General features: G+C 41.4%; 1 protein-coding gene across 1 annotated transcript; it reads right to left on the reverse strand.

The window, feature by feature from the left end:
- Positions 1–3,112: 3,112 nt before the first annotated feature.
- wde (Fibronectin-III type domain-containing protein windei) lies at positions 3,113–8,931 on the reverse strand. Its single transcript, XM_018106074.3, has 5 exons — positions 8,766–8,931; positions 7,701–7,852; positions 4,586–7,640; positions 4,123–4,520; positions 3,113–4,062 (listed from the first exon to the last, which is right to left on the reverse strand). Exons 2-5 carry the CDS (start codon positions 7,807–7,809, stop codon positions 3,617–3,619), a joined length of 4,008 nt encoding a protein of 1,335 aa, XP_017961563.1. The 5' UTR covers positions 7,810–7,852; positions 8,766–8,931; the 3' UTR covers positions 3,113–3,616.
- Positions 8,932–13,715: the final 4,784 nt, after the last annotated feature.

Genomic DNA, 13,715 nt, shown 5'->3' on the forward strand with positions numbered 1-13,715 from the left:
AATTTGTTTAATCATATAAATCCAATTTGCCTTTTTTTATTTTTATACTTTGTATTTTCTATTTATTTTTATTATATATATATATATTTTTTTTTTATAAATATACACACTATTATTATTATTTTATTTTTGCCACCAACAAATTTTTGTTTATATATTTATCATCTTCCAATTATTTTTTAAATTTACTTCTTATGCATAAATAAATTTGTTTATTATATGCTATTCTTTTTTTTTATTAATTATTTTTTTTATATTTATGTATATTTTATTTTATTTTATTTTTATTGTATGCCTTCTGTCTAAAGTTTCTATTTAGTTATATATTTTTTTTTATTATGTATCATGCATTTTTGATTTGATTTATATATTCTATATGATTTTATTTTTATTTTCAAAAATCTTTTAGATTTTGTATGTTTTTATTTCAACTAAAATTTATAGCTTAGGTTTATATAAATTTATATTTTTTTAAATTATTGGTTTATTGATTATTATGCTTTGTTAAATGTAAACTCATTTACTTTATTCAACAAATTTCGCACCGGATTAAAGTTACTTTTGCACTATTTAATTTAATTATATTTTATATTTTAAATTCTTTGTTAATTACTATTACTTTATTTTACATTCATGTATTTATATATGTGAAAACATTTTTTAAATAGCACACTTAAATTTCACGATTTAATTTCATTTAATATTTCGACTACATTTGTTTTAGAGTACAAAAAACACGCGTTTATCTAGTCTAAGAGCGCGATGCATGCCGCCGCTAGTTGCACGTAGCGCGTTGCATGCAGTTGGGTTGCGAATTTGGTAGCGGTACACAACCGTTAGGCGACGCGTTCGGCGAGCGAATAACAAACAAAGCCCGCAAAATACAACTGCCACGGCGGCTACTACGAATTGCCAGTGTTGCCGTGCTGCAAGCGACGCGTGCGCAGTGCGCGGAGAGCGATAGCTGCTGACAAAACATCTGTGTTTTTGTTATGCTTGGCGTTAGAGGCGGTGGGCGTGGTGGGCACACACATGTGTCTTGATATATGTGTGTGTGTGTGTGCTGCCAAGACGTTTCCCGGAAATGAAGCTAACAACAACAATTAAATTTGTGCTCGGTGTGCGTGTGTGTGTAACAGTTATTTCAATTAAAATACATGTATGTTTGTATATAGATTCGTTTACAATTTTTGTTGCTGTTGTCAAATAATTGGAGCGGCAATGACAACAGGACGAACCATGTCCTGCCAGGACATGTTCTGCGACACATTTCAGCTGCAAATGAATTAAAATGACAAAGTGACAAAACAGAAGAAAAAAACAACAAGAAGAATGTTTGCTGTGCGCCGGATATGCATGCAATGACTTAACAACCATCAAGCACAGACAACGACACCGACACACACACACTAACACACACACACACACACACTGGTGCCATTTGGCGCCTAATGTCAAGGTTTTTTGGCTAACGTTCAATATTGCGCTGGCACGTGGCGCTGCCTTTGCTGCAAGCAGCCCACCAATCACGTCGCTCCCTGCCACATGCAGCGCATGAATGGACACAAAACGCGGCAAGGCAAAAAGCCAAAAGAAGCACAGCACATCAACAAAAAAAAGCCCTGACGAGGGCCACAAGAAAAAAGGTCGCGACGTTGCCTGCGCCGCTTTTCCAATGTCAAGTGCAAACGGCCAATTGGTGTCGCTGACATGACAAAAAAAAAATGGAGACTAAAGAAGAGTACCACCTGAGTCTGAACTGCTGCCGAGATGCTCTGTTAATGTGGCAGGGCAAGAGTTGCATAGACCAGCAGATGTTGAAACAGTAAACAGAAGGCAGTAAGAGCTTCCACTGTGCAACGCAGTGCTTTCCAAACTGTAACTGTAGATATATTTATAATTATTAAAAAATATTTAAAAATATGTATAGTGAATCTACTAAATTTTAAGATATTAGCAAAAGAAAGGAAAGAGTATTGCCCAAAAAAATTGCATATACCCCATTTAATCTTAGTAAAGAGAGTAAGTTCAGGGCCAGTTTGAATATACCCCATTCAGACAACTTAAGCAGTGTGCCATAGAGCAGGAGGCGAGGCACAGGTAGGTGGGGCAGAGGCTGGCCCCCACTTAACATGCAGCATTGGCAACGACAAAAACGCCGCTGCAAGCGACCCCCAGCAGGCTCTCACGGAAATGTACGTAGTATCTATCTATATTTTATGTGTCATCGATTGCATTCTCATGCATGTTTGAAATAGGGCCTGCATCAACTCTTTTAGCCAGCTGAAAATCAATTTGTGCTAATTTGTTGAGTATGTCCTTTGGCTGGCCGGCAAGGATATGTGCTTTCATCCATATATACATATATATACAGCATATAAATGGCATATTAAATGCTAATTGAGCCTTTGATTGCCATTACACATTCACCTTCAATTGTCCCATCATAACGACAAGGATTACAGTCATTAAGTTATTTTTGAAGCAGACTATTTAAGTTCAGGTCAGACATGAACGATTTTTTTTTAATCCGAAAGCATGACTAATTTACAGTTAATATAGGTTTCTTTTATAGCTACGCCAACCATATGCATGACACATTTTCTAATTTAAGTGCATAGATTATAGCAGTACCCTCAGGTATTACGTCATAGAATGTACGTATTCTGTTAGGCTGGAACTGATGACACCATGAGAAGCTAGTTTTGTAGTGGTAGTGTAGTTGTTGATTATTTGCCTTCTATATATTCCGATGTTCCTTGTAAATTTGTCATGCAATTTAACAACCAACAAACAATACCTTATATGTATATAGAAATGGAATTATATAGACAAAAACTGAAATTATCGAGAGTTAATGAGAAGGAATTTCTTTCAAGGCGATTTTTGTCGATTTATTACAAGTTAACAAGAACTATAACTTCTCGAAATTCCTCAGTAAAATATTATTTAATAAAACATACTAATTTTTCAATAATTTTCAAAACATTCACTTCATAACTTACAAAAAATAGAAGCTAAAATAAAACTAAAATATAAGAAGTATATATAAGTAAAACCTCCATCAAAATAAATGCACATGAAAGTCAATTGAATCAATGACAAAAATACATTGTAATGTTTCAATATAATATTTATTCATTCATTGTGTACTTTTCCTTTAAACTTAAAACAGAGTTTTTAGTTGTGTTAACAAAATTAGTCGTGTTTGTTGCGTTTCATTTGTTGAGTTGAGTAAAGTCTGATCAAATCCATTGAGAACACTCCTCAGGGCTAAAACTTAATACTAACTTAAGAGTATGGGTGCGGGAGGATGCTTAAGGATAAGGAAATTCAATTAATGGCTCTCAGTTTTTAGCGGTTGCCCAGGTTAAATAAAAAAAAATATATATATATATATCTTAAGGAACGAACATAAATGTGATGTACATGCTAATTAGCTAAAAGAAATTGTTTTGGACAGTCCAAAAAACTTCAACTGAAAACTAAACTGAACTATCCAACTTAAAACTTAACTTAAGGCTTGGGTCACATTGCATAAATAAGTTATAAATAGGCGTAAGAGCTAGAGTAAAATAAGATTGAAGAATACATATGAACAAAGGACACGACTCGATTACCACGTCTTGGGCAAACTGAATAGCCCGTAACGATCGTGCGCATCGACGCCTCGCACGGCAAAGAAATAGCGCTGATTCTCTTGGAACTGGTTCAGCGTAACTGCCATGGGCAGGAGCATGGCCTTCACGTCGCCCACATGCCGCCAGGAGTCGGTGCTGGGCTCGTTGATCGTCTCCTGATAAGCATAAATCTGATACGTGACGCACTCGGCAAATCGACTGCCCGTATCCTCCAGTGTCCACGAGATGACAATGCCCGTGTCGTGCAAGCTGATGCGTATGACGGGCCGTGATGGCGGCAGCTTCCAATCCGGATGATTGATCTGCGCCGGCGCCAGCGGTAACGGTGCAGGGTGCGATAAACGTGCACGCGATCCACTCGGCGGCGTATTCTCCGACCGCATCTGCATGCTAACATTCGAGCCAGTCGATCCTCTTTGGCCTGCAATACGAAATGAGTTTAATGAGCGCTTTACGAATTCCTAATATTTGTGTAATTTACCTGGTCCATTGACAATCTGTCGGGCCACAGCATTGGTACGCGGTATATTCATGGGCGAGACGCGCACCACGCTGCCTCCGCCGGACCGTGTACTGCCGCCCATGGGCGACGTTTGCATGTTGCGTTTGGCGGGCACATTTAACGTTTGTCGCAGTCTCGAATTAGCGCTGGCCTCCATCGCAGCTGCGGCAGCAGCAGCCGCTGCATCATCCTCGTCTGTGAGATCGATGACGGCCTTCTCTTTGGGTCGTGCAGGCGCTAGACTGGGCTGGCCATAGCCAGCACCACTTGATCCACTATCCGTGGCACTTGACATGGGCACCGACACGGTGGGCATGGGGCGTGCCTTGGTGTTGATGTTGATGGGCTGCTTGCCCGGACTGCGACCAATGCGAACGCTAAAGAGAAGAGAAAAGGGGATTAGTTGTTGCCAGCTGATGGGAAAAGTCGAGCTGTTACTCACGGCAATGGAGATTGCTGCTGCTGCTGTTGTTGTTGTTGTTGCTGTTGAAGTTGTTGCTGCTGTTGCTGTTTCTGTGCCATGTAGGAGCTGGGATAGTCCTTGGTTATGGGCTTAGCCGTAGTGCCGCGCGCTCGCATAGCTGCGGCAACAGCGGCTGCCGTCGCAGATGTCACGCTGCCCGTGTGCTTCGACGCGTACATGGAACGCGTTGGGACATTTGGCGTGCTTGGCAGTCGCTGCATGCCCTGGCCGGAGGTGCTCGCCTGATGACTGCTGGGCGTGTTGTTAACAGGCCGCTGTGGCGTCACCTTCTGCATGCAACCACGACGCACCGGCGGCGTGCCACCGCCGCTCGTCTGTACGTAGGGTCGCGTTGAAATCGATGGCGGTGTCTGCTGCTGTTGCTGGTGTTGTTGATGCTGCAGTTGCTGCTGTTGTTGCAGCTGATGCTGATGCTGCTGCTGCTGCTGCTGTTGCAGCTGCTGCTGCTGCTGCTGATGCTGGGGCGGACTGAGTCGTGGCGGTGGCAGCGCACGCATGGACGATCGCATTGGCGAGGTGCTCGCCTTTGGTGGCGTTGGCATTGTCGCTGTCGCCGCTTGCATACTGCCCGCAGTATGACAGCCGGAGGCGTGGCTGCGTGCCGCCTCCTCGCTGGGCTTCTTCATGAGGGCCATGCCCACCTGGAGACCGACAGCGCGCGTAATGCGCACCGGCGCCGTAAACTGAGCATTCTTCGTTTCCAGATCTTTGAGTACACGCTTGTGCACCGTCTCCAGATCGAGAAACTGCTTGGAGACCTCAGCTATCTTGCGGCGATAGTTGGCCAGCGTGTTCTCTTGATTGTCGATCTGGCGCCGTATCTCCGAAAATTCGCTCTTCACCAGCATGCTCTCGACGATCTTCTGCAGCACCAGCTCTTCCAGATCCTGACGCGTCATCTTGTCGAAACTCTTCCGGAAACTCTTCAAGAACTCCAAGCGCAACGGCTTGACATCTTTCTTCAGCTGCGGCTTGGGCTTGAGGTCGTACTCCAGTTCCTTTGACTCCGTCTTCTCGTCGTGCTCGATTTTAGCTGGCTCGGTAGCTGCTGCTGTTGATTCTTCCGACTCTTGGGTATTATCATGAGCATCCAGATCAATTTGCAGTGTGCCATCGTTTGAGCTATTCGAATCGGAGTCATCCGTTTTCAATTTCTTGCTAGGTATATCCTCCTTCTCTGCGGGACTGTTGCTGGCCAGCAGGCTGTGACTGCGTTTGGCAACGACGGGTGCTGCTTCCTCTGTGCTGGTAGTGGTGGAGACTGTGGCGGTGCTGTTGCTAGCCTCTACTTTTTCGTCGGTGCTCAGACGCAAGCGCTTGACCGCAGGCATGACAGCTTCCGACTCATCCGGCTCCGGCTCATCGGCCACCATTTCCACGTCGCCATCATCAGCCTCTGCAGCAGGTTCCGCTTCGGCTTCAGCTTCAGCCGGTGTCTCATCTCTGCTCTTATGTGAGGGCTGTAGCAAATTGCTCGAATTGCTATTCCCGTCCTCACCCAAGACAACTTTCGGTTTCTCCAGCGTTTTCTGTTTCTCAAACTGATCGCAAGCATTGTCTGAGTTGTCAGCTAACAAGTCTCTCAATTTCGATTCGCTTGGTTTAGTCGGAGCAGTTTTTACAGCCTTCGAAGGTTTCTTTTCAGGCGGCTGATCGTCTTCGTCTTCCGACAACAGTACAACCTCTTCGACCTTTTTATCAGCCGCTGGCATATCTTTGATAGCTTCCGTTTTACTCTCACCTGTTTCGTTCTCTTTCGACCCCGTCTTTTCAATCGGCTCGAAAAAGATCACCTCATCATCTGATTCGGCATCCTTTGCCTCAGCTACAATGTTCTCTGAAGCTTTGCTCGTCGCCGGCTCTTCCGTTTGCTCGACTTTCTTCTCGCACTCGTCGTCCAAGACTCCATTGGACTTCGGTTCGGTCGGCTCTTCAACTTTATTCTCCGATGGCTCGGGATCATCTTTGTCCACCTCTGGATCTGTCTTGGTTTTCTCTTCGCAAACTTCCTCAGCTTCCGCCGACTTATTTTCTAATGTTTTGTCACTCAGCTCTTTCTCTTCCTCTTCCTCTTCAGTTTTGTCAACCTCCATTTCCGTCTCTGCTTCTGCTGCATCTTCCTTCGCAGGGGTATCAATTGTTTTATCATCAGATGAGTCGAGATCAATAATTGAGGCCTCTCCATTTGCTTTTTCACCGACAGCATCCGTCTTATCATCTCCATCAAAGCTTTCATCTGAGGTTATGTTGTCTAAGCCATGGTTGCTTTGCTCTTTGGGAACTGGCTCATCAGTTTTTACAGTTTTCTCATTGCTCGCTGCTTCAAACTCATCTGAACTAGAGATGCTCTCCAAAGCATCCAAGAAGACATCATCATTCGAATTTATTTCTCCAGATTCCTCTTGCGACTTTTTTGTTTTTGTGACTTTCGGATCCTTGTTAGCATTTTCTTCCGTTTCATCATCTAACATATTTTCATCAGTCGGTACATCCTCTTTCACTGCTGCACCGATCTCACTTTCATTGATATTTTGTTTATCTTTAGTTTCCGCTAAATTCTCTTCCCGTTCTTCTTCAGGTTTCTCCTCGACTTTAGGTAGATCAGAACTATTAAGCTCTTCCACGCTGTTTTTTTGTTCTTCTTCCTTTTGCTTTGCTTCGGCGCCGATCACATTTGTCTCTGTTTCATCGATCGCAGTGTTGTCTTCTGCAATGTTATCGTTATCGGCCGAAATCGGTATGCTGCTATCTCCCATTGTAACATCATCCTCATCGATAGAGTCCTTACGATCGCAGTCTACGATCGAACTAATCTTGTCCAGCAGAGCATCCAGATCTGTGCCGGCATTGTGTTCCCTAGGCAAGTCCTTGTCGGCATCGTGATCATCACTCTTGCCGATACTATCGATAGGCGACGTTGCCTTAATGTCGTTATCTAGAATGTCAACGGACAATCCATTCTGAATTTCCTCATCGATAGTTGACTTGCGGCTCCCCATGTTTGTATTAATATCTAAAAGAGAATCTTTATTTATTTTCAGCCAAATTCAACGGTTATAGGTTGCGCACATACCAGGGCTGGAGAGCTTATCACCTTTATGGTCCAGTTCGGTGATACTTCTTATTAAGTCATCTTCTGTCGGCAGCTCTCTTAATTCAACGTTCTGTGTTACTTCCATCATATTCGCGCGTTTTATAGTCTGCCCTCAGTTGGAACACATTGAACTGAAATGAAACGAGAATTGAAGATTATGGCAAATAGATTTCGTAGGCGGTCTGGCAGCACTGTTAGCACAGTGTGGCAATCCTAGATTAACATAATAATTGACCTAGAGTAAATTATATAAATTAATGCAACGACTCCCTCTTCAAAAATTAATGAATGATGAATAGAAAGCTTTTTGCTAAAAGCTCGCCAAAAAGCTTTTCGTTGTAGTGTTTGCTAGCAACGCAAATCAAATGAAACTACATTTGGAAATCAGCTGAACCGGGTTTCTATATCGAGAACCCATATGAAAGTTTGGATGGGCAAAAAATGAGGGATTTCGAGGAAAAGAGAAGTTTAAAGAGAAACGAATCTCTCTATTTGAGTTAAGCTTTTATATAAACTGTATTAATCAGATAGATATATCTAAGTGTATATAGTATACATATATCAACTGATTTTCGCGTAATTTTATAGAGGCTCTTATGGGTTTCGGTATGTATCCGTAAATCGGCATACCTAACCGGTGTGGTTGTTGTTCAGTCGGACGGTCGTTCGGGACGTTCGAACGGTCGGTTGCTTGTTCGGTCGTACATATGTTGCCGACGCGAACAACAACAACAAGCACAACAAAGAGAGCGAGAGGCCGCAGCGCAAGAGATGTCTGCAATCGAAACACAAATGCAAAGCGAACAGCGACAAAATGTAGATGAAGAAGAAGAGAAATAAGCATGCATAAAGCAGGAACATGTGATAAATGCTTAGAGCCAGCATAGAAACGAAACGAAATGAAATCAACAGACAAAATAAACCGTTGTCAATTCTGAGGAATTAGAATTGAAGCGATTTTCGATAAACCAAAATTTAAGTTTAGTTAGCAAAAGTGAGGTTAGGTAGAAGCGAGTTTGCAAAAATATTATATAAACGACTTACACGATGCTCAATCTAGACCAGATTGATTTCACGTTTACGTCTTGCAACGAATTTACACTAGTCTCGAAAGAAATCAAATTATTTGTAACTAGATTTCTGTGCGAGTTCAAGGCAACACTAAAACAGTGGCCGAAGTGAACGCGAACGCGAGCGCAAAAAACCAGCTGACGGGCAACGGCAACGACGACGACATTTAAATTATGAGAGAGAGAGAGCAATACGAGATGTGAGAGTAAGGTAGCGAGAGCGTACGAGTGGGCATGGTTAGGGGGCAGCGACCTAACTGCTGGATTAGGGCGTGTCAAATTGGATTCTGATAACGTTCTATAATCATTTTTCCCAAAAGTTTTCATTTTCTCATTTTATTTTTCGTAATGTCACATCTTGAATGCGTCCACGGTGCGTGAGACCCCTAACTACAAATGCGCTGCGACGTCAGCCATGCTGGCAACTATATATATAAATACTAGATATGTATGTATATAAAATACATAAGAAAAGCCAATTGATATTGGATAGCTCTAAAATAGGTCAATATTTATGTAAAGTTTCGTAAATTAGAGAAAGAGTTTTCTCAGCAAGTTGGCAGCCCTGAAAGATTGTTTTTATGTGAGTAGTATCTATGGAAGAGCAGGTAGAGGGGTTGAAGTAGCACTACTGCTGAAAGAGGGGATCTTCGGCTATGCCATTATAGGTTTTCCGCCAAATGCCGATAAGAAAATGGAACGGAAGAGCAACAATAACAAGACACAAAACAAAAGCAAAGCAAAACCAAAAATTAAAGTTGCCATAAATTGGCATTTTACAAAAACGAGCAATGCTGCGTATTGTGCGAGCGAGATGGCTGATGCGAGTAAGCTGTGCGTGTGAGCGGTACAGCTCTATGCATTACAATGTATCTGCGTAGGTATAGGTCGAAAGGCAAGGGGGAGGTAGACGAGGGGAGCCATTGTGAACGGGTCAGAGGGGAAAGGGGGGAGGTCGAGAGGATAAATTAAACTATTATCTGGTATAGAAAAATGACAACAGAAATGTAAATTAAAACGTGTTAATGCAATGCAAACGTACGCAGCAAGAGAGCAGCACAAAGAGAGAGAGAGCAAGAGAGAGAGGGAGGGAGAAGGAAAGCTGGCGGTAGGTGGCAAATTTTCGCGTCTAGTCTAAGATCCGCACTTTTTTAGGACTTGAGATGGTGCCTAGGACTTTTGGCAGGATACCGGTTTTCGAACAGGTCTAAGGCACTCCAGAGAGACGGGGAGTGGGAGGGAGCGTAAGCGCTTGCAACAAGAGAGCAAGAGAGAGAGAGAGAGAGAGAGAGAGAGAGATAGAGCGAGAAGGCAGCAACGCAATATAACGTTTATACGAGGTAAAAATATGTAGATACATACATACAATATAATATATATGGTAAATTTATATGTAAGTAATCTATAAGAAAAATAAAAGTTTTGTTCCGAGCCGAACGACAAAGTCGTACGACGAGCCGTACCGACTGAAAGACACCGCAGCAGCACAGTGAGAAGCAGCAACTAAAACAGAAGCGAAAAAAGTATTTTTTTTTTTTTCTTTTTGAGGCGTCGGCAGCCATATTAGACATCTAAAAGTAATCGGGAGAAACTGGTCTGGGGTCGGGTATAGAAGATATAGAAATCGGTACTAATTGACTACGATTATGTTCTGGATATATCTATATATGTACATATATATGACATATTATACTCTTCGTTTCGCTTTCTCTGTCTATTTATAGAAATAAAATGAGAGTAAAATTCAATTTATTTTTATTTATTTTCTGCTAACTGATAAATATGTTGTGCATGGCCAACTTTGGATGCATAATAATATATTTTTCATAGGTACATATGTACATGCAACGGCAACGGAATGATGTTTGAACTTTTCTTGGGAGTTATGTCTATTATAGCTGTTTCGCTCTCGCACACACAGACACACGCACACAGCCAAACCTGCGTTTGCTTAACTAGCCGTCTGTGTGTATGTATAACAAGATTCGTGTGTGTGAGTGTGTCCGTGTATGTGTATATTATTTTGCAGCGCATTCACATTCTTTTTAGGTTACGTATCGATTTTAATGTAAAGTGAGGTTAGTTTGAAAAACACCTAAGCCCCGGGGAATATTACAGATCTATGCAGCGCAACTATATACTATATGATATTATAGCAAAAATATCTATCGATCCCAGACAGACACATTTAGCTAGTCGGGTAGTGGCAAACGCCACTCTTGCAGACGGGGCAACAGTTTTCATTCGTTTTAATGTACAATTTAATATCATTAGGGCTGCCAAGTATTGGCAAAGCATAATGTTAGTATATATATTATTTAGTTTGCGTTTATATATATAAATATGGGCGTTAATTCATGATTATGCGACTAATTGCCATGCACATGGTATACAATAGGGTTGCCATCATCATAAAATCTCACATATGCGTATTATCTGCCGCAGTACACGTGTAAGGTGAAAGGACAACACAAAGATATGCCAATCATAAATCGGTTTCGTTGTTTACATTTGACCATTTGGCAGATAAACTAAAGTATTATTGTATTTACCGGCTGCCATAGAGCCACCTGACAACCCTAAAAACTCAAGCAAGTATCTTAAAATCTCTCTTTATAAGTACGAAACTTGAAACTATGGTCAATATGTTGAAAACCCACTAAATGTATTATTTATGTGTACGCAATACGTTATAGTAAAAGCTTATAAATAATAATAATACCAAGAATACGTGAGGTAGAGCTCCAACAATCTTAATGGAATTCTAGAAACTTACCTCTGTGAAAAGTTTCGATATTTTCTAATCGCCGTTAACTTAAGCTTTTTTATTAAACGTTTTTAACATGTCCTACGTATTAAAGCTATATATTTAATATTTTAAACGGTATTTTGTCGTTTTGTTTACAACGCAGCGCGTGCACCGCAGTCCTTAACAACTGGAAAACCAAACACAGACTAAAATCTGAGCAGACAACAACAATTGTATAGAACCACGAATCAGTTGGAATGTGGTTGGTTCGTGAACTGTTTAGCTAGCTCAAAAGCACTGCAACAAATGAACAGATAACAGGAATTATATATGCATATATAAAAAATATTTGTATATGTATATTAAATCTTCGATATGCAAGAAATAAAAAAATATCCATTCAATAAATAAACAATTTATTATTTCAACATACAAAAATCATATTTTTGATGGGTGAATGCCCAGAAAATAACTAAAAGTGAAAACTGATGAATTGCTTAATCACGTACCATGCAAATTGTTATAGTTATTAAGCAATAACACTAACCAGAGAACACATAGACCGGACACGTAGTGTAAAGTGTTTTGCACACTTTTTTTTTGACATTACGACCCACACCACTTCGTATTTGCTCGGCTCCTCACTTTTAGGTTCAGGCTACTAAAATATTCGAGAGCACAATCATTTTGCTTCTGGCGCTCGACCGAGATGGTCGATGGTTGAACAAAAGATCCCTCTGTGCTCAATGTTTCCTTTGCTCTCTCTCTCTCTCTCGGTGCTCTTTGCTCTCTCAAATGTGTATATGTGTGTATGCATGTGAGCACAAGCAGCAGCTCTGAGCTGCCAGCTCACGAAAATTGAAATTTCTTCGCAGCAAGAACCCATGCCTTCCCTTCTGTGTGAAGAGTATACCGAACTATTTAAACCGTTTGTCAAGCTCGTACAAAATCTGTATATGTGTTTTCGATATTATTTGTGGAAAGGGTATGAAAGCGTTGGTGCTCATAGTGAAAATGCTTTCGCGACGAGCCTGCACGCACACACTCTCCCTTGCTACATGTATTATGAGAATTTATATGTCTGTGTGCGTAGCTCTTGCTGCTTGTAGCAATTTTAGGTCCCAGCATTTGCATTTGGTTGATCTTGAGAAGTGCCTCACACTTATATGTACATATGTATGTATGTATGATTGTGTGTACGCAGGGGGCGCGATGCCCACAATTGTGGAATATCACTTGTAGAAGCATTTGTATGCCTATGTGCCCTTACATGTGCGTTTGTGTGTGTGCATGTGTGTAAGCATGGGACGTCAACATTGGTGTGCATGTGTGTATGCATGGGACGAGAACATTGACGTGCATGTGTGTATGCATGGGACGAGAACATTGGCTGCCTACCTCAACTAAGAATTGTCTGAATGATTTTGGGTTCGAATTGAAGAGGCGCGCTTATAATTAAAGTGACAAGTGCATATGCCAATTCTTTTTAGAAGTTTTTTTTTTATTGGCATGCACCTGTATATGTATGTAACTATATGAACAGGTACAAGGGATCGAAAATCGCATCCCATTTGTATACTGAGCCAAATAAGGTACTAAACTTTTTTTTTTAATTCCTTCTGATAGCCAACCCCCGATCATTAAAATTAAATCCAGGTGCTTAAATATAAGCGCGAGTTACCCGCCAGTAACTATACTACACACATACACATACAGTATGAGTTATTCGACGGTCACAGTGCCACAAAGAATTGGCATATGCACTTGTCACTTTAGTTAATCAGCTACTTATATAAATACATACATATGTATGTATGTATAAGCGCGCCTCTTCAATTCGAGCCCAAAATCATTCAGACAATTCTTAGTTGAGGTAGGCAGCCAATGTTCTCGTCCCATGCATACACACATGCACGTCAATGTTCTCGTCCCATGCATACACACATGCACACCAATGTTGACGTCCCATGCTTACACACATGCACACACACAAACGCACATGTAAGGGCACATAGGCATACAAATGCTTCTACAAGTGATATTCCACAATTGTGGGCATCGCGCCCCCTGCGTACACACAATCATACATACATACATATGTACATATAAGTGTGAGGCACTTCTCAAGATCAACCAAATGCAAATGCTGGGACCTAAAATTGCTACAAGCAGCAA

This window comes from Drosophila navojoa, chromosome 5 (genome assembly GCF_054131105.1).
Source record: "Drosophila navojoa isolate 15081-1374.11 chromosome 5, UAZ_NAV_1.0, whole genome shotgun sequence".
NCBI lineage: Eukaryota > Metazoa > Arthropoda > Insecta > Diptera > Drosophilidae > Drosophila > Drosophila navojoa.